Source organism: Lactuca sativa, chromosome 8, assembly GCF_002870075.4.
Source record: "Lactuca sativa cultivar Salinas chromosome 8, Lsat_Salinas_v11, whole genome shotgun sequence".
In the NCBI taxonomy this organism is placed as follows: Eukaryota; Viridiplantae; Streptophyta; class Magnoliopsida; order Asterales; family Asteraceae; genus Lactuca; species Lactuca sativa.
This window is the reverse complement of record NC_056630.2, coordinates 152,462,099-152,484,885: the sequence shown is the minus strand read 5'-3', so window position 1 is coordinate 152,484,885 and position 22,787 is coordinate 152,462,099. Positions and strand designations below refer to the sequence as shown.

Sequence of the window (22,787 nt, the reverse complement as noted above, 5' to 3'; positions counted from 1 at the left end):
TAAGTACTCAAACTCTATGCAAGACAAATTAGCAATGTGATTCCATGGATGACAAGATATTTGTTTAATTCTATCTAAATTGGTACTTGAAAGTGTTAACAAGCTCTAACACTTCTCATTCACCATAATAATTAACCAAAACAAGCTCTTTGATTAATCTTAACCTTACTAACCTAATCTAAACAAGCTCTTAGAATTGGATTGAAAGGTTGCTTTAAGATTTATGTGAATGCTCCCAATAACACTCAATACTCCTCGCAAGCTCGGGAGTGTAAAAGTGTGTGAAAAGATTTACACTAAATTCATTCAATAGAAATCAAATTAGGGCTTGTTACCTTGTCCAATTTACAAAATAATTACGGATTTTGCAATTAGATAACTTGAATGATCTAACCCTAATTCAAATGGTCAATAAGAATCACAATTAGAATCAAACATTCGATTGAGACAAAATCAAATTCACTAGATAGAAAATTGAAAGCAAACATCAAGTCATATGATTGAAATCATATCCAAATGTCAAGACATAAAGTTGGAGAATTAAGTTTCTAGCCACTCATGACTAGAACAAACACAAACCTAGAAATTGAAATTAAAGTCTTACAAATTAAAATCCAAATGAAATCCAAGTGTTTTCAAGCAACAATTGTCTTCCAAAAAGCTCCCAAAATCGCCTCCTAGAACTCCCCCAAAAAGGATCGGTTCCCCTTTAAAAAATGGTGAAAAACTGCTTTAAAACCCGCATTTACGTTTACACGGCCCGCGTAAATTTACACTGTCGTTTACGCGTCCGCGTAAACGCAAAAATACACTGCGTAGAAATATACGTTTACACGGGCGTGTAAACGCAAGGCTTCCATTTACACAACCGTGTAAACGTCTGTAAACCCAAATCCTCATTTCTTTGATATCTTACTCCTCGGTGCTCCGCAAGTCCCAAAATTTTGTCCGCAACTCTTATTTACCTCCTCCAACAATATCCTACCTCCAAAAGTCCCTGAAATATCACAAAAATGTGTGAATGAAATTGTCTCATGAAAAATCTTGAAAAACATGCAAAATGCATAAATTTAAACATAAATGTAATGCACTTTTATGGAATAAAGCTACAAAATGGGTGCATGAAATGCACCTAACAAATATCCCCAAACTTGAACCTTTCTTGTCCTCAAGAAAGAACAAGAAAAATTTAAACTGGAGAAAATAAAATAAAAGAAAAGAAAATCAAAGTCAAATCTTTTGAAACTTAATGCAAGAAATCAAAACAAACATGTAAAAGATCCAACCCAATTAACCATGTTTTTGTACCATAGTTGAGAATATACCTGTCGTACCTTGAGTCAACTTGGTTTTAGTCTCAAATTATATAACAATAGAAATAAGACTTTAGCCACTCCCTAATGCAACTCAATAGAATCAAAGATCACAACACTTGTTCCCTCTCAATATCATCAAGTCATTTCATGGAACAAATTACGGTCTTACTCTCGTGAAATTATATGTGACAAAACATGCTCAATCATCTTTGTTTCACAAAATATAACAACGACCGACTCCAACTATTTGTTGATTAACAACAATCTTTTTCTAAAAAATATCTTCTAAAAATTCCCTAATATTTACCCAAATTGGTTACAAGTTTCAAACCACTTACTCCGGTCAAAGTAATTAACATTCAGTCCCAATGTCATAAGTTCAAATCCAAGTCCAAGAGAATCTTTTGACAGCCAAATATTTTTCCTAAACATATTATTCAATAAAGATATAAACAAAAATATATACAAATTTCCTAATTACATTTTCCTACAAATAAAACCCATGACTTTCTTTGAAATTCGTGTAACGGGTTTCCAACCAACACATCCAGATCAAATGACCTTAGTGTGCTAGATATAAAAGGATCCATCGGGTTTACTTGCCCGAACCTCAAAGGCCACATATTAGCTTTATTTGGTTATTAAGTTCATGACTTTTTATGAAACCCATGTAGCAAACTTTCAACCCAATCTGTCCCAAACAATTTTGCTTTAGGCGATTAGGTGTAGGTCTACACCCCTTGGAGTTTACTTAGCGAACTTTCAAAAGATTGGCCTTGGGCCTTGGGGCTCTTGGGGTCTCCTTGACTAATTAAATTATCTTTATATATTAATTCCGATTTTGACTTTTTTATTTTTTTTAAAAAAAATCTGTTAAATTTGTTTTAACTGTCTTGACAGTTATTTTCGGTTGACAGTTTTTGGAGGGAAAAACAGTCAATGTATATATATAAATAGATCACCAAAGACCAGATTTCATGTTCAGAAAATACCACACAAAAATTCGATTTTGTGTGGTATTTGTTTATGTTTCTGTTCGTATAAATTCGATTTGTTTATGTTTCTGTTTGTTCATTTTCGTTTTTGTTTACTTTTGTAATAACAGCACTGTCCATTAATAAATGTTGACATCAAATAAAGAATCATTCAGTTAACAACTTAATAATAAAACTTCATTAATTAACCACTTGCGTTCAGTTAACCCCTCAATGTAATCGTATTGTCACAATACTCATTCATATTCATCATCAGCTATTGAAGGTTAATTTCTATTTCGACAGGTACACTTTTCTTTTCTTATCAGTTATATTGTTCTTAAAACTTTATGTGTCATGAACTTGGATGTTTTGCCCCTAAACTTGGACATCAATTATATAAGATTTTTGACTTTTGTTTACCTATTCACCTGTGTTTGGCAAGATTGCATCAGGTAACTACCCCTCGAGGATGCTCATGTTCATGCTATCCTTTGTTATTTATTGTATTTAATCTTTGTGTTGATTTAACAGTTAACCAAGGTTGAGCTTACAAAACACACGACAGTGTATCAGATGGGTAGGCGATCTTGTTGCTAAAAACATGAATAGTTTATTTTAATTTAGTTTGTTTTAATTAATTGTTTTTTCTTTCACCTTTTAAATCAATTTTGTACTGTATTCTTTTTTCTAATACTATTGTGAAAACAAATAAACCATTTTTTAAAAAAATGCCAAAAAGAAAAACAAAAATTTGTTCTAGTGATTAAAACAGAAAAAATGGAATCTAAAAAGCTTTAGTGGAAAAAAATTGACATGGGAGATCATGATAAACGCGTTGGATTTTTTGTTTATTTATTTTATTTTGTAAATGTAAATGATATTTTTTAGAACAAACTAAAATGGAGTGCTTAAACCAAATTTTGACCAAACTAGTCTTATTCTTTTGTTATTTACCTTTTTTTAAGATCATACTAAACTTTTTGTAGCTAATAATAACGTCCGCAATACCTAATGAGATTTTTTTTGGCTAAATAAGCTTTGTCAAAATCAAAGAAGCTGTTTTTTTTAGCTTGTCTATAAATTATTGTGTTTCACCCTATCTATGTATTTACAAGCTCTCTACATAAAGCTTTGTGATACTATATTTCATTTTGGATAAAGCCTCAATTGCATTTTTCATTTGCAAGGTTGTGTGGATTTTGGATGTAGTAATTGTAACCAACATCAGGTTATTTTGGTGGAAAAATATGGGAACAGAACTTCAAAGAGAAAATTTTTATTTCTTTATAGCATAAATTTTCAAATAATAATATAAAACTTTATAGAAAACGATTTTAAAAGTTCTGACCATCAAATATTATCAACTAACCTGAACAATGATAAGCATTCCATTAGTTATGATATATCTCAAAATCTAACTTTTGAGAAGTGCAAGACAAAAGACAACAAATCAAAAATCATTTTGATCAATCACTTATGTAAAATTATAAATTTGGTAAGATACAATCATAAATTAATTTTCCTCGAAACAACTCTTAGCAATTATATTTGTTTAAGGGATATTCGATACCACATTTATAAAAACATTTGAATCAGTCATGACACTTCTTAAATGCCTCTTATTCGGTCATATATACAAGTGGTCGTTTGATTTGCCTTCTAACCGGGTATTAAGCCAGGACCCGGTCCTCAGTCCCAAGTTAACATGTTTGTTTCCCTTCTGCATCATTGGACTCAGTCTAAATCAAGGACCCGGCCCCCATTTTTTTGCTCATTCGATCCCCATTGTTTCCCCTCCTGATCCAATTAGTTTTTCATTTTGCTTTTGATCAGCCTCTCCCTTGGATTCGGTCCTCAGTCCACATGTTTGTTATTCCATTTTGCTTCTAATTCAGTCCAAACCTCTAACTAAATCAATTATAGGGGTGTTTAAAACTTGATATCCAAAATTTCGGATAGTGCATTTTGATATCCGTATGTGTATCTGAAATTTCAGATACGGATTCAGATGTCGATACGGATATCTGATTTTTTTTTTTTTAAATTCCAACCAAGCAATCAAAATAAGGGATAATGACTTACAATGATAATATATTTTTTGATTTGTACACATATGGTTACTGTTTTTTTCGTCTACATTTACCCATTCAACTTATTAAATTGTACACATTCAGTCCTTATGACCGGCTACTCCAGGTCAGTCGGTAAAATTGACTTAATAGGGTAATATATTTCTCACTTTGTACACATTTAGTCCTTAATATTTTTGTACACATTTAGTCCATAATATTTTTTGTTGCAAAATAAGTCATTTTTGTTTTTGAACTCATTCAATACTTATGAATGATTTATCTAGGTTTTTCTCACGACATCTTACGTGAGACATTCATCAATGAGGTTTTTGATGTTTATGTCCATCGCGATCTTAACTACTTGGTTGCTTAGGTCATGTGTTCTAAACGTCATAACTTCTTCATATGATCTCAGATTTTAACGATCTTTATATCCATGTGTTCATATTTTAGTCAACTACAACTTTCATGTAGATTATTCCCGTCAAAAAGTAATATATTTTTACTTACGATCTTTAGATTATTCGTGTTAAAAAGTAATATATTTTACTTACGGTCTTTATATACATTCGTTTTTTTTATGAATGCATGTATGTACGTTTTTTTAATAAATCGTAAGTAAAAATATATTACATTTTAACAGGATTAGTCTTAACAAAAGTTGTAGTCGACTCAAAAAACGAACATGCGGTTATAAAATTCGTTAAAATATGATATTGTATGAAGAAGTTACAACGTTCAGAATATAAGACCTAAGCCAAACCACAAGACAAACACAACCAAGCAATCGAGATCGCAATGGACATAAGCATCAATTACCCCAAACATCTCATCAATGATTGTCCTACCTAAGATGTCGTGTGAAAAACCTAAGGAAATCATTCATAAGTACTGAATGAGTACAAAAACAAAAATGACTTATTTTGCAACAAAAAATTTTAAGGACTATATATGTACAAAGTGAGAAATATATTACTTTATTAAGTCATTTTTCCCGACTAACCTGAAGTAACCAGTCATAAAGACTAAATTTTTACAATTTAACAAGTTGAATGGGGTAAATGTGGATAAAAAATTCAATGACCAAATATATACAAATTAAAAAAATATATTACGCTTTTAAGTCATTATCCCTCAAAATAACTAATCAAAAAAGAAAAAACATCATAAATGCTCCCCGTGGTTTCTCAAAATCTGAAGTTTAGTACCCGTGGTTTAGAAACGTCATAGTTAGTCCCTGTGCTTTCAAAACTTTTGACGATTGGTCCTTATTGCTAACTCCGTTAAGTTTTGTCCATTAACCGAAGGGCATTTTCGTCATTTCACTACCACAATGACCATTTATGATGTTTTCTCTTTGATCTGCATATATTTTCCATCTTCAAAATCGTGTTCATCCATACCCAATATCCAAACAAACTTTCATCCCCACCCCTTGTCTCCCTCTTCAGTCACCTATCTCATCTTCTTCTAACCCTTATGAATGCTAGACTCTGAAGAACACAAACTTTCTTGTTGTAATTCTCTATGATTATCTGCATCAATCTTAGTAACACATGCAATGGCAGTTGTACCACTAGATTTCCTTTTAATCAAGTGAAAAATAGCTTCCATGGCAACTATCACCATGGAAAAACCAATCGTATGGATTGGGTTGACCAATCTGGTCTACGAAGTGGTTAAAGTTTCTGATTCAACACTAGTATCTGCTAAACTAGACTCGATTTCAAGATCATTCATAGCCATTTCTGATTTGCTCTCATAAATTGAAGCTATTTCACTCGACCCATCTTGAACATTCAAACTTTTCTCCAAAATAACATCATTGGGTTGAATCTCATTTGGGTCTTCCATCAAAATCTCATATGGTACATAAACTTCCATTTCTTCATATGCTTCTTCTTCGACCATCTCAATACAAGGAGAGATCATGGGAATTAGGATCTGTTACAATAATTTAGGGATTCTAAATCTATTCTAATTTGTAATACAGAAGAAAATAAAGTAGGGAATACACATATGATAAAATACATAAACAGATATAATATGAAGAATCGATCGGCTGTGTGTTAACACTTTGCGCTAGGAGGATGCTTTCTCCGACCACAATTACATACAAGGTTTTGAGTGCTGGAAAAGTCGATTTGAAAGCAGATATGGACTTTTCAGAAGACCTATGATGGAAACACTAGTCCTAGTGTGTCTTCTCCTGAATGTGATGGTGGTCATGGTGATTGGGGGGGGGGGGGGGGGGGGGGTTACCACAACCAACGCCACCTGTTGAATGTCTTACACCCATAATTTAATGTTCTTCACATACAATTTTGTTACACCCATCAACACAGGTGATTGATTCGAAATGGTGTTTGGGGTTTTTTATGGGGATTTGCAATGGGTTCAAGAACCCTAATTTATTCTTCATGTCAAAGATGATGGATATGCAGAGGGTTCAATTTTAAGAGAGTGTGTATGTTTGATTTTTTTCAAGGAGGAAGGTTGAAGGAGGGAGAGAGAGAGATAGATAGAGAGAGAGAGAGAGATGGGACCCTTTGGATATTATTTCATTTTTTTAAAAAGAATACATCATAAATGGTCCCTGTGGTAGTGAAATGACGAAAATGCCCTTCAGTTAACGGACAAAACTTAACGGAGTTAACAATAAAGACCAATCGTCAAAAGTTTTGAAAGCACAGGACCAGCTATGACATTTCTAAACCACGGGTACTAAACTTCAGATTTTGAGAAACCACAGGGACCATTTATGATGCTTTTTCAAGAAAAAACAAAATATTTACGCCATGAGACTAACATATTTCAAAGCAAAAAAAAACAAAATAAAGAAATAGAGTATGGATTACATGTACTGGTTTCTTACATTAAAAAAGGTGCAATATGTTTATGAGTTGCCATGGAGTTAATTATAAAGTGCAAGTAAACATTTATTATTTATAATTTTCAATAAAAAAATATAAAAAATAATTTTTTTTTCAGATATTGGATATCCGAAATATACGAAAATTTACAAAGTGACTATCCGTATCCGAATCAAAAAAATCGGATATCTGAAATTTCGGATAATTTCGTATCAGATTTCGAGTTATTCGAATCAAGTTTTGGAATTCGAATTTTTTTTACCAACTCTAGTCTAGTTATAAACTATCAAAGGATCCCAATTAGATTTTGACCCAATAAAAATAAGAAAAAAAAAAAATGTCCATAAGGCAGAAGTCGATAAAAACAAACAGTCAGAAGTCGATAAAAACGCCTGGCTGCAACGATTTTGAATTAGGGAAATTAGGGAGCGAATCTAGAAACATTTGTAGATCCCTCTCAAGTCTCATCTCTTCTTCAATTCACCCAATTTCTCTCTACTTCTCACACAAACACTACATTACTGCAGCCAGGGCTCAAAGTGGAGGAGCTATGGAGCTAATGGTAGTTACTTTGATTATCGGCTTCCTGTTGAGTTTATTGTTTCTAGCCCCTCGATTCATCAAATCCGGTAAATCTTTTCATTCCCTCTTACATTTCTTTTTGGTATAATCCAGTGAATCGGAAGTTTTCAATATTATGTACAAAATTTGTATGTATTTCTAATCTTCGGGTATGTGTGTAATGCAGATCAAACCAAGAAAGTTCAATCAGATGCTAACATCAAGGTACTATCCTAACAAATAAGAATTCTGATGTTTGAAACAACCATATATTTGTTATACAGACAACATTCATGCTATGGATTTCAAAGAACACTAGATTTGTATTTCCAAAACAAACAAGTGCCTAACGAATAGTATTATAATGTTGTATACTTTTTAATTGCAGACTGTAAAATCATACAACAAGGCTGCAGTTTCCTTGCATAACAAGAGGACAGATTGCTGGATCATCATCAAAGAGAAGGTTCTGTTAGGTTATATAACCTAAATAACACTTTATTCTATCACTATGAAATTAGGGAAAACCTAAAAAAGTTTATATGCTTTACATAGAAAAAGGAAAAATGATGACATTTGTTCTCCTCAATCTTTTTTCCATAGGTATATGATGTTACCCCTTATGTGGAGGAACATCCTGGTGGTGATGCAATTCTGGCTCATGCTGGTGATGACTCAACTGAAGGATTTTTTGGGTAAGTTTCTATGCATTTGAGAAAACAACTATCCCTTTGAATTAATCTGCATAGGACCCTTTTAGATATATGAAGTTCTTGATTTTCTTTCAAACAGTTGTCATTTGATTTGAGCAATTGGATAAATTATGCAACCTAGATTGAGACTATTTTGATGAAATTTTATTCAGGCCACAACATGCAACCCGAGTATTTGATATGATTGAGGACTTCTACATTGGGGAGTTAGAGAAGTGATGATATTAAATTGTTGATCATGCAGAATGACAGTAATCTATTTTAGCTGATAGTTTTTTCCTTTATATGTAATCCATTTGAAGACATTTAGATTAATTTGCACTAGTGTTGATCTTAAGGAGATTGACAATTGAATAATTTTATTTGAAAATCATGTGTAGTTTTCTATAGTTGCGCTTGTGCTACATGACAGGACTAGAGAATCCTTTGAGGGGTATTTTCGTCTTTCGATAATGACAATGATGCGGATTATGGCATTTATGGTTTTTGTAGACAAAAGATTATAAATGCTTAGATTTTTATGGAGTATTATAAACTGGAATCTTTTTAGGGGTATTTACAAACTACAAACATAACTTGTAAAGTAGAATATTATAAATTCTTAGATTTTTTGTTGTTCAATCTTCAAAACATGTAGAATATTTAATCTTCATTCATTAAATTTTGTATATTTATTCGTCTTTGCTGTTCAATCTTCAAAACATGTAGAATATTTAATCTTCATTCATTAAATTTTGTATATTTATTCGTCTTTGCTGTTCAATCTTCAAAAAATGTAGAATATTGTAATCAACATTGAATATTTCTTCTTCTTCTTTCTTCTTCCTCTTCCTAGTTTATCAAATATGTCTTCAAGTGATTCTTTGACTTAAAAGCTATAAACTGCAATAAAGTAATGTATAAACTTAAGGGTAAATAGCACAAAATACACTAAGTTTATATCAAAATTTTAATTTGACATTGTGTTATTTTTTGTCTTAAATTTGACATTGTGTTTTCCAATTTGTTATAATTATGACCACTTAACCGGTCAACGTTGTTACTTGTTGATGTGGCATGATTACGTGTCAGTTTTGATGACGTGGCATGTTGACATAACATGATGATGATGTGTCAATTTTGATAATGTGACATGATGACGTGTCAAATTTGATAATTTTTTCCACAAAAGATACTAAGTTTTCATTTTTTTTTTCGATTTTGACACTAAGTTTATTTTATTTTTTTCAATTTTGATACTCTACTTTTTTGTTCCAAATCGAACATTATTTTTTTTCAATTTTGTTCAATGCTGACCATTTTCATTTGAAACCGTATAAATATTTTTTATTACATTCTAAACCATATAAATACTTTTTTTTCATTTAAAAACCATATTTTTATATAAATATAAGATTTTTTTTACATTCAAAGCATATGTTATGTATAAATACTTTTAGTTATATCATGAAAACCAAACTAACCATAAACTTCGAATAAGAATAACATAATTTTATCAGTTATCACTTATGAAATATTATTTATTTTATTTTTTGTTGTAGATTTTACACATATTTTTATTTACGATTAAATAATTATATTAGGTATATATTGATGTCGTATCTAACGTTTGTTTGAAGCATTGAAGAAGATGTGAAAAATATAGAGCAAAATACCAAAATTTAATGTGAATACTAAAATAGATGTAAGAATGGTCATATTTATCCTTCATAAATATTTTTTGAAAAAATTGAGGTGAAAAAATATGATTTAATAGGAGTCACACCATGAGATTCAAGATGTTCCTAATAATATTATGAATATTATATTAGATGTAAAAATTTCATGGGTTGTAAATTTGACCTCTGGGCCTTGATTGACCACATGCCTCCAAACTCATGTTAAACTTGTGTAAAAATACAGTTTTTATATAACTAACTAGACGAATTCCTGCGCGTAGCGCAACGAAGATTAAAAATATATTGTTAAAGTATTGAAAGATATATGTTTAAAATGGTTATGTTATTGACATTAACTTTAAGATAATATTTTTACACTAATTTATATATATATATATATATATATATATATATATATATATATATATATATATATAATTTCTATTATTGTGAACAATAATATTCATTAACATCAACCCACATTCCTCATTAATAGAATTAAATATAATTATCTATTTAGTATTATTTTCAACAATTATTATTATTGATTAATTATATTTTTACTTATGTCATAATTTTCTAATTTCAATAATGATGTTCATTTAAAATACAATTTATTTATAGCTAAATGTAATTTATAATTTGATGTTATTATCATTTAAAATTGTTATTCATTAATTTGAAACCACTTATTATTAATAATAAGTTAACTAAGAATTTTAAGAAACACTTAATATTATTATTAAAAAGTGAAAGATACACTAAATAATAAAGTGATAAGATAGACAATTTTCATTTCAAAAGAGACTTGCATGGATAATATGACATATCCATGTAATTTGATTTTATTATTTATAATTATTGCTTATTAATTTTAAAACCATTTTTTATTATTAATACGTGAAAGAAACTTTTAAAAAACACTTATTATTATAATTAAAATGTTAAACATATACTAAAATATAAAGTGATAAGATAGACAATTTGCATTTTAAAAAAGGCATACATGGATAATATGGATAATATGAAATATCCATGATTTTTAATTAATTATTGTTTTGAAGCAACATAAACATACAAATATGCATACAATAGTTAATTAAATATTATATAAATCGTCTTCCATAACATATGATCGATAACATGAATCTAATCTAATTTACATTAAAATTTCAACCACAACATACAATGATATTCTTAAAATAATATTTAAATCAAGAAAATACAAAAAAGAATTAGTATATAACAAACTTACAAATTAAAAACTTCAACATAATAACATGGCTCGAAAAATTGTTCAAAACCCTCAAACCAACACAAAAAAACTTTAAACTTTATTTCTTTGTGAATTTTGTATGTTATTTGTATTTGTGTGTCTACTCAAAAATATTGACATTTTTATAGTAGAGTATCCATTAATTGTTTATTAAATATATTATATAAGTTATAAAACCTTTGAATTGTTAATCATTATTAAGAGACTTTTGAGTGATATTTATTAAAATATGAGGTTTCAAATGCATGAGGTGTTTGCAAATTTTTATGGGGGTTTCAAATGCATGAGGTTCAAGGAAAAATGCTAGCTTTATAAGTATGTATGATATGATGTATATTTATACATAAGATTATGGTTTGAATGTAAAAAAAACTTGTATTTTTATAAAAATATGGTTTTTAAATGAAAAAAATGTATTTATATGGTTTAAAATGTATTAAAAAAATATTTATAAGGTTTCAAATGGAAAATTATCAACATTGAACAAAATTGGAAAAAATGATTTTTGATTTGGAACAAAAAATAGTGTCAAAATTGAAAAAAAAATAATGTCAAAATCGAAAAAAGTCGAAACTTAGTGTCTTTTGTGGAAAAAAAAATCAATTTCGACACGTCATCATGTAACGTCAGCAAATAACCAGTTTGACCGGTCAAGTAGTCAGAATTATAACAAATTAGAAAAGACATTGTCAAATTTGAGATAAAAAAATAACACAGTGTCAAATTAAAATTTTTGTATAAACTTTGTGTCTTTTGTGCTATTTACCCTAAACTTAAATTGATAAAAGATATGAAGATTTATATTTGTATATTAAAAGTATGTTGCTTTTGTTGAACTACCTTAAATTACGAGGATTGTAAAGTTTGGGGCCGTAGGTGCCTTATGATGAAAGTGACGATGGAAATTGGAAGATGGTTGTTTTGTTTTTTAGCAATTAGGTTTATAGTTACGTAGTAATATTTTTTATATAAAATTATGCAATGTCAATTGTCAACCTATTATTCTCTATTATTCCCTATTCTAATAAAAAAAAATATATTTTTTTTCATGTGTCATTCTATTAGATTTTCTAATTAATGTAATGTCAATTGTCAACCTATTATTCTCTATTTCAAATTTTAAATTTCTCACTTTAATTATATTAAAATAAAATTAATAGAGATTATAAGGTGATATAATTTCATGTATTTATTTAAATAAACGATTATAATTTTATATAACTAAAAAAAATATCTCTTAATTAATAATTTATTTTAAATAATTTATTTAATAATTTTGAGTTTTTACTATGAAAATTTAATAATTTTATAACCATAGTTTTCATGGATTATACACTAATGGAATATATAGTCATGCTTTATTAGAATCAAGATATGTAAACCATAGCCAACTAGTAGGAATTACCTGCGCCATTGGCGCCTGGAATAAGTTTGCGTAAATGCTTTTGAAAATTTTATATAACATCTTGAAAAATAAAGTTCAAAAGTACAATGCTATAATAATTATATTTTTTTCAAAGATGCTTTATCCTGAGAAGCAAAAAATCATGTGACGAAAAAGAGAAATCTCATCCTTCATTTGTTAGCAAGATAATCCTTCTGTAGCATGAAGTCTTATCCCAACATCCAGGGATCCAAATGCATATATGAAAAGGGTAAATTAGTAATTTTTCACCTCTACAACACCTGCAAGAATTTAAAACACCAAAAAAACGTGTTTTAAAATCTTATCCAACTTTTGACATATCAGAATAAATCAAAACCAAAGTATGATGAAATGATTATTGTCCCTGCAATTTAATAAACATTCTAATAAATCAAACTTAATTTACATTAGTACAATGTAGACGTAAAAACAACTTTTTAAAAATAAAATAAAAATGAAAGTAAATCCGCTAGAAAACAAACCTATTTCATATAATAATTTCCTATTTGCATGAAATTGTAAAATCAGAATCAAATGTAAATAATCAAGTTCTAATATTCTGAAAACTATAAGATGGATTGAAGAGTATAAGTATTTATCTTGATTTGTTGTTCCTTTACAAAGTTATTTGATTTTTAAATCAAGGGCTAATACCTGAACTTCACTTTAATAAGAACTCCATGATGTTCATCTGCGGAAACACAAAAATAAAATCAATGTAAGAACAATATTTTGCTTATTTAAACAATGTAATTCCAGGTAAAACCCATTGGAATTTTTTTTAGGGTCAAAAGTTGTTTCAAGAATAACTTCTTTTGAAACATTACCTCCTTCAACTGAATACATGTGCAATTTACCATCTTACCTTCCCAAAATAGCTTCATTTCCATCAGGGGCAGATGCACATGAAGTCACAGTAAACCTAAAGTAAATATTCGACAACAAAAGTTCCAAGAATTTATCGCCCATGACTCCACCATTGTTCCTTGTTTTTGTATACATACCCCAAATTCAAATAATGAAAACTATAAAAAAAAAGTAAAAAAAATGCATGTATGGATTTGCATACACCCATGATATAAGATAATACATGGAAACGCATACCAACATCTTTATCAAGTAGGGTATGTTCATCAGTTATTAACTTTATTTTCTCATACCTGTTGATTTTCTTTACTATTTGAGACATTTTCTAATTATTTTGTTTTCATGTAGGATTAATGGTGAAGAAGGAAAAGGAATGTCTGAATCCTTCTCTAGTGTAGCTGCTATTGTTCTTAGGGTTGATTGAATATTCGTTAACATGTTGTGGTTATTGTTAATCAGAGATACAAAATTCAAAAATAATATTGGAGATTTAAATTCTAGGCACAAAGATTTCATGGTTCAACAAAGGTGAACCTTTTTTATTAATTCTTTTATGAAAATGAAAAGTAAATATCATTTGGTATCTATCTCTGGTGAATCTATTTGACATATTTCATTTTTACCTTCAATTTTGATTTTAGAGATATTGGGATTTGAAGATTGGGGTTAAATGTGTTGGATTAGTGTCTAAGTCCATAACTGTTTTGGTATGTACTTGACTCGATGGTGCATGGTTCTTTTGGGTTGCCTTCACCAAAGCAACTTGATAGGATGAATTATGGAGAGAAATGATTAAATATGATTTATTAATATATTATGAGAATAATATATTAAAGGAGAAATCATATTGTTTAATTAATATTAGTCAATAATTAATTGGTAATTAGTTTTGTGACTAAAAGAGATTAATTAAACTTAAGGGACTGGAATTGTAATTATAGGATAATTGCAATTTGGGCTATGAATTGCCTTATATTAAGGAGTGAACGAATTCTATGGGGAAACCCATTAGAAATTGTCCAAGGCCCTTAATAAAAGGAGTCCATGGGTTGCTTAGGGCTTAAGCATCCAAATTAGGGTTTCCTTGTTAGATAACCCTAATAGCCTCACTATATATAGAACCCTTAAGGCTCAAAAACGTGTACAAGCTTTCTTCTAGGGTTAGAACACGTTTTGGGCAGCCTCCATCCTCTCTCCTCCTCATCCTCTTGCTCTTGGTGTTTGTGAACCATTAGAGGAGTGACATTTGTGACTCTAAGCTTTCTAAAGTCATTACAAGGAGAATTGTGATTGTTATTGCTACATAACAATCAAGGTAATATCTTAAACCCATTCTTATGTTAATATGATTACTTGTATGCTAGAATTAGGGTTTATAGTCTTGGATAACTTGCATGTACAATAGAGAAACCTAGATCCAAGCATTAGGGTTTGTATGAGTAATTTTAATGTTTAAATTCAAAGGCCAAAGGATTTTATGGATTCCAAAGTAATTTATTTCTATATGTAAGATTGGAGTGGAAATGAATGCATGGAATCTGGAAATGGAGTAAGAATTACTATAATGGCTTCCTCGCCTCGACATTGCAACCTTCTTCAACATTTTTGCTTGTGCATGTGCCCTCTTTTCTCCCACTTTAACCTAAAAAAAACCAAATTTAATTAATTCTACCAAATTTCCTTCCATCGTTTATAATTAATTATTATTATCACAAATCTGAACTTGCAATCAAATTCACCTCTATTCTTCTCACTGCTTCAAGCTTTGCTTTCTGGTGACTTTCCCATGCTTGAATTTTAATCTCTTCGTGTATAAATCTAAACATACATCATAAATAATGTTTATAAAAAATATTTAAAATGTGAAATAACATTATAAAACAAATAAGAGTAGATGACCGTTTTACCCTTGTATTTAAAAACACATACCTTGCATTAAGTTTAGATTATCAGCATCTTCTCATGCAACCACCCGTTTCTCAAACTCAAATATGAATTCCTCCTCAGCCAAAATGTCCGTTTTGCCCTCCATCGATTTCTTTTCCGTGTCTTCTTTACTTGCCCAAGCCACAATGTTCATCTTTCCAAGTTGTACCCCTAGCTATAAAGGCTCCTTCCGTGTTGTAAGTTTGACTTCTTGCTCGGTCAAATCTTTTGGATCCCATCACTTGTCATGTTCCATGGGTGTGGAATTGGGTACTCTTCTTCCTATTCGGGGAGTTGATGGAATTGAAGAATTTAGACTATGAAGGGGCGTTGGGGCCCCCACAGGACCATTTTCCCTCATCTTGTTGACAAAAAAAACCAATGGCAGACTCTCTACCTCGTCTCCTTACTTCACCAGCGAAGAGGACCACCACAGTCGACGGTGGCAGACTCTTCGCCTCCTCTTTTCGTAATCTATCACTATAAATGCTGCATCACCGCCACTATTTTCCCTTGGTCCCTATTTGTGACAATCCAAGTTGCCCCGTTACATTTCCCCGTTACCGTTAACGGAATATTCCACTGTATAAAAGTTCCGTTAATTAGAGGGCATCAATTTAATAAACATTCCATTTGGTTACCGTTAATATGCCGTTAAGTCGTGATAAAAGGGAATAAAAACTCAAGACACACATTTCCATTTATTGAGGAAATGTCAAGTTTTATTATTACGACCACTAAATCGGGTGCGACCAAAAGCCCCGTTTAACGACAGTATCGGGTAAAATTCCACTGAGCCCCGACTGTGAAACCTATATAAGGGTGAGTGGAGTCAAATGGGAGACTTTTTACACACTCTCTCTATACTCTCTCTCTAGACCCGTTTTCGCCCCGAATTCGCAACCAAACGCTTCCAAATTGTAAGTCTGCTTACCCTAACTTATTCTAAGCGTATTGATTTATGTTTATAGCCCAAAAATCATCCAAGAAGACATAAGATAAGGAGTTTACGGCCCAGGAACATTCTAGGGCCGTAAACCCCTAAAAAGGTGTCAAAAATGCCTTTAAACTTGACCATGAGCTTAGAAACTATTAGGGGATATAGCCTAGGGGTGTTTAAACACTAAAATGCATGGATTTAAGACTCAAAGAAGAGTTTACGGCCCAAGCACATGCTTAGGCCGTAAACTCCACAAGTTAGGGTCCCAAATGTGCACCAAACTCATCCTAGGGCTTATTACATATTTTAGGGACTTATTCCTTTGAGTTTAGGACACTAGAACACTCCAAAATGAATTAAAGAAAGGAGTTTACGGCCCATGAATAGTCAAGGCCGTAAACTCCCTAAAATCATGCCCAAAAGTGTGATTTTGCCCCCCTAATGGCCTTAGACATTTACCATAAACTACTAGGAGGAGATCTAAGGACTTAAACCCAAGAAAATGAGACATTTCTTGGAGTTTACGGCCTAAGCATTTATCTAGGCCGTAAACTCCCCAAAGCCCCCTCAAATGTTAGTTTTAATCCTCCAAAATAGCATCACACTTCATTAGAAATTACTAGAAAGGCATTAGAGGCTTGAAACTTCACTAAACTCAAGGGTTGAGAGTTTACGGCCGTAAACTCCCTTGGGAGAGTTCTTAGGCCGTAAACTCCTATAAAATACCTTTAGAAGCCTCAAATCCAATCATGCCTTTGATGAAAAGTGCTTAGAATAAATCAAGGAACAAGCTAGAAGCATCAAAACCCCAAGAATAGAACCTTGGGAGTTTACGGCCGTAAACTCCCTTAGGTTGGGCCGTAAACTCCTTGTTTGGTCCATATTGATGCTTTAAACCCCTTTACACCCTTGATACTTGAGCATAGCTGTCACAACTGTAAATTTTAAGCCATGTAATCTATACATTCAAGTTAATGTGAATCAAAAACTTCAATCAAATACAACATGCTAGAACTACAAGTAGTCATCAAACAATTGGAAAACCCTAGAAGTTCTTGTTAAGTCTATTTTGGACTAGAACTTCCTTATTGGATCCAAGTGGACCAATAGGCTTCCAATTAGACTATCATGGGCTTAGAACCCTAATTGGACTCTAAGTGGACCCATATTTACTTATTCCAACATTTTAGGTCATGAATGAAATGGATTAAGAGCCTTGATACATGAATAACCTAAAACTAGTTCAAGAAAAACATAAAAATCCTACTACACTCCTTTAGACTTAAAACACACCCTAATTAACACTAATATTGGGCTTAAGGGCAAAAAGCCCAAAAATCTTTTTTTTCCTTCCCATTCTCGGCCCAAGGCCCAAACCCAAGAAGGAGTTGACTTTCAAGTGACACCTCATCTTTACCCATAGGATATCCATGCATTATTCTCATTTCTCCATGCACTTCACTTCAAAGATCACTTCCATTCTTCCCTCTCCCTCCCCATTCTTGTTTTGGCCGAGAGCAACACCACACACACACAAAACACTCACAAACTCTCTCTAAAATTCACTCAAGACTTCTTCCTCTTCTCCACTCAAAAATCTCGAGTTCTAGGAAGCTTTCAAGAGGAAATCTCCACAATATTCTTCATCTAAGGTAAGATTATGCATAGATCTATGGTTTAAATTCTTTTGTTATCAAAATCCTTTCCTAATCTATACAAAAATCGTGATCTTACACCCTAGAACCATCTCAAAACTCAAGATCTTCATCAAAGGGAGCCAAGGCCAAAAATACTTCATTTTTCTTCCATCTTTTCTTCCAAAAACCGAAACTACACCCAAGGTGAGCTTCATACCCCCTATTTTCTGTTTTTATGAGTTTTGTGGGGGGGGGGGGGGGGGATACAAGTGAAAGTGTAGATCTATATGTGTTTGTATGCCTTGTATGATTTCCATGCTTATATGTGTTTTAATGTTGGATCTAGCCATTTAACCCCTCAAAACCGAAATATAATTCATGTTTTATGATTTTAGCTTCAAATATATTCCTACATATAAAGTGATACAAGAAAAATAGCTAAGTGGTTAGCAACAAATTTTCTTTAAGCTAAAAACACCCATTTTGGGCCAAAAATGTGAAAAATACAAAATTAAGGGCCCAAATTGACATTTCACAGATTCTGATGGATGAAATGTGCCAAAACAGTTTCCATAAAACTATTTCTGGAATTATATTAAATTAGAGGATTAAAAACATAAATTTCAAGCTTATTGGGCTAAAAATGAAAATTTCGGCCCAAGGAGGCCCATTATGCGAATTTTTCTGTTTTGGAGGGCCAAAACTGTGAATTTCTGTAAAACAGTGGACTATAAGTGTCCCAAATCCTTTTCAAAGGTTTAAAATGCTTTTTAAATTTAAAAAGGACCAAAGTTGCAAAATTTTTCCAATTTGGGCCAAAATTGTCAAAATTGCGAAAAGAAGGGCTAAAACCGAGAAAAACTGCATTTTCAGGGACTTAAACTGTTTTCTATGAAAAATATGCTGGAAAATATTAATTTCAATAATTTTTGGTGTTAAAATGTCAAGAAAAATAGTTTGAGGACCAAACCGGGAAATATTACATAAAAAGGGTTGAAAATGTAAATTTTTACAAATAATGAGGGGCTGAAAACAGAAATACTTCAAGGCTAATTCAATATGTACAATTTGATCAAACAATGACACCTCGACTATCGATGAAATACAACTCATTACAATACCAAAAGTCGTTGCTAAACGAATTGGCTCGGTCTCGAGCCAATGGAAATCTACAACTACTAACTCTTCGACACTACGAATCATACAAATAACGTTGGTAATACATATACATACGAGTGTGCACAGACGTCTACGCACCATCTTCGGGCCCCAAAAGTGTAAAATCTTGCTTGTTGGGCCTAGCTAGCCCAATGACCTGATCTTAAGGCCCGAAGACACTTATTTTCTACGAAGTGTTGAGTTTCACCGACTTGGCACAACGTAGAGTGACTTTCAATGGCTTGTACCACTGGTCCCCAAGGGTCCTTGGTATTGCTAGAAAAGTCTGCATATTTTACGAGGCGGGTCGGGGACCCCTCGCACGCATATTTTCCCCAACCGGTTAATGGAGTCATCGGGGTCTTCGTGACCTCTTCCTCCTCGGATGTGGGACTACACCTTGTCCGGGCGATTGGATAACGCGATTAGTACTGACGACGCCTTCGGGAGTCGTTGGTATATCTACAAACTGGGCGTTTGCGTAACGCGGGTTTGTAGTAAATAATCCTGCTCGAGAACCTTCCAACGTCGCCTGGGACTGACACTGCTATCTTCGTAATGGTTTCAACGCAACTTAATGGATTCCAAAGGAACTAGGGGAACATCGGGTTTCCCTAGGGTTTTCAATACATACAGATTTGAAATGCATACATCTTCAATGAACATTTTTTTTAAAAGTATAGAAACAAACAAGCATACCTATGGATCTTCACAAACGTTTTCAAAAGCTTTTCTTTTCAGAAAATATCGGATTTTCTGGTGGTTTTTCAAACAATACAAACATTCGATTTCAAACACTACTTATGAACTCACCAACATTTCATATGTTGACGTTTTTCAAAATACTTGTATTCTCAGGGAACCAGTGAATCAAGGGAAATCATACTCAGTGACGGTTGCAGTTTATTTTGTATGAATTGAACAAATTAATTTTTGGGGAATGTAATGTTTAGACAATGTATGATATGTAAACACTACTAGTTGTACTATGTTGATGAATGGTGACGAATGTTGTTATGTTTCATATATATTCAATGTTATGGTATTCAATTAAGTCACGACAGCCCCCGGACGTTTCCGCCGTCTGGTTCGGGGGTGTGACAGGTTGGTATCAGAGCTTTGTTTATAGTAAACTAGCATGTCGAGCCATACATTGATATGCAACTATAAACCAAAAAGAGGGACTAACATAACTCTGAACAAAACAAATAAATAAAACACACTTGCCTGCATTAGGAGTAAGGACCTAACGCTGAATCAAACACCATAATGCTGGTATCTCGGTTAACTCGGGACTGTTCTTAGTGATACCAAGGAGTGAATGTAGCCTGATCAACTACATTCTCTCCAAGGTAAAACTAACACACGTCTTGATGAGATCAGAATAGCCAGGGAACCTAAAACTATACCCTTTATCACCCAAAAAGAGAATGTTTGCTTAGTCCGTACAATAGTCATAATACCCTAGGAATAATGTAGCATAATTACGTACTCGCGCAGACCGCATGGCTGGTTTTCATCACCCTGGAGACCCCTACTTCCCTAATCAGGGAAACAACGGGTGGCTCGTCTTCAGGGAGCGTCCACATCTTCGGCACCACCTCCTGACGCAGCTCATCGCGGTAAGGGATAGACCTATCGTAGTAGGATATTAGTAACTATGTTATGTACTCCGGCTCTATGTTTAAGTGACTACACTACTCATGGAGCCGTTATGCTGTCGGATTAGTGTTACTTATGTATGCTCCTACGAGCAAATTTTCTTGTACTAAATGCGGATAATATTAATAAACTTTTGTGTGTCTTGCTATGATATTCTCAGTTGTTATGTGTTGAGGCGTTATGATTGTATGCTAAATGATAGAAGTACTTAAGTTCGTACCATACACCTAGTTAGTAGGATCACAACCTCACGGAAACCACGTACACCCAACATCTTTCCGTTTCGTGACAAGAAGATGCCTCTCCGACCTACTCGCGGAAATCCTGAACCAACCCCGCCCGAAGTTGACTCCACTGCTTTCCAGGCAGCCGTGTCTGCTGCGGTCACGGCAGCTATGGTACAACTTCACCGAGGAAACAATGGAGGAGGCAATGGTCAAGGCTCCGGAAGTTCGAACAACGGGACGAACCAAGGGCTCACTAAAACGTGCACCTACAAGGATTTTGCAAACGCTAAACCCCGAACTTTCAACGGCACTGGGGGAGTGATCGCTCTAAAGCGATGGATCGAGAAGGTAGAGTCGGTGTTCGAGATATGCGAGTGCCCCGAGCAGATGAAGGTGAAGTTCGCGGCCTGCACTTTTGTGGACCAAGCACTCACTTGGTGGAATGGTCACATAGAAGCTATGACACTCCCTGTTGCCAACTCTATACCCTGGACAGAAATGAAAGAGATGTTGACGGCTGAGTACTGCCCCCGAGGTGAGATACAGAAGATGGAGCAGGAGCTGTGGAATCTCACGGTGCAGAATGGGAACATCGATGCTTACATATCGAGATTCAGCGAACTATCCCTGTTGTATAATTAGTATATTATATGCTAATTGTATGTGAACATATGTTATCATATGTTAAAATAGGTCATAGTGTGTGTTCAAGTCCTTGCGTGACCCCGAACGCCCAAACGGCACTACCGTCGGACCTACTTATACCAGGTGAGTTCATACCCCTGAATGAACCTTTTTAATGCTTTTAAATGTTTTCATAGGGGGGGGATTACAAGTTAAACATGCCAGTTATCATATCAATCACATGTGATTGATAACCCGCATGCACAAGATTTTACCACTGTACACTGTTTTACCGAGTAGGACACTATAAATGGCTTTCAAAAAGGGTTTTTAAATTTGTCCAAGTTCTTACTTTCATAGCTTATCAAAGACTCATTTCAACTGATTTATAAAAGATTCTCAAAGATTTCTAAAGATTTTCACACCTATTTTATCAAAGAATACAAATGCGATTTTTCCTGAGTAACAAAATCTTTAAGGGTTTTCATGAATACTTTTAATTGTTAGATACCACTGCTTCGCTTATACTTATTTTATGCTCCTACTCTGTAATGTTTTTGGCTTGTACCTGAAGTCACTTATACCTGATAACTATTATACTTATTTACCCTCTTACTTAGTGATACGATTCTACTTCGCTGTATTTGAGATCGACTTTACTTCACTTATACTTGATACGCTCTTACTTCACTTGTGGTCATATCTACTTCGCGATGCGCCTATACTTATTCGACACTTATACTTCACTTGCGACCGCTCTTACTTCACTTGTTAGACACTCCTACTTTACGAGAATCACTTTCACTTGATACCCACTTAGTCATAGTTAGATGTATGTCCGTACTTATATAGGTATATATAAGTAATGACTGAA

At 32.7% G+C, this 22,787-nt stretch overlaps 1 protein-coding gene across 1 annotated transcript; it reads left to right on the top strand.

Annotated features, from left to right (window-relative positions):
• Positions 1 to 7,574: 7,574 nt before the first annotated feature.
• On the top strand, positions 7,575 to 8,988 carry LOC111905277 (cytochrome B5-like protein). The gene is made up of 5 exons (XM_023900968.2): positions 7,575 to 7,867; positions 7,987 to 8,024; positions 8,188 to 8,265; positions 8,403 to 8,494; positions 8,665 to 8,988. The coding sequence occupies exons 1-5, from the start codon at positions 7,576 to 7,578 to the stop codon at positions 8,729 to 8,731; spliced, it is 567 nt and encodes a 188-aa protein (XP_023756736.2). The 5' UTR covers position 7,575; the 3' UTR covers positions 8,732 to 8,988.
• The last annotated feature ends 13,799 nt before the right edge of the window (positions 8,989 to 22,787 follow it).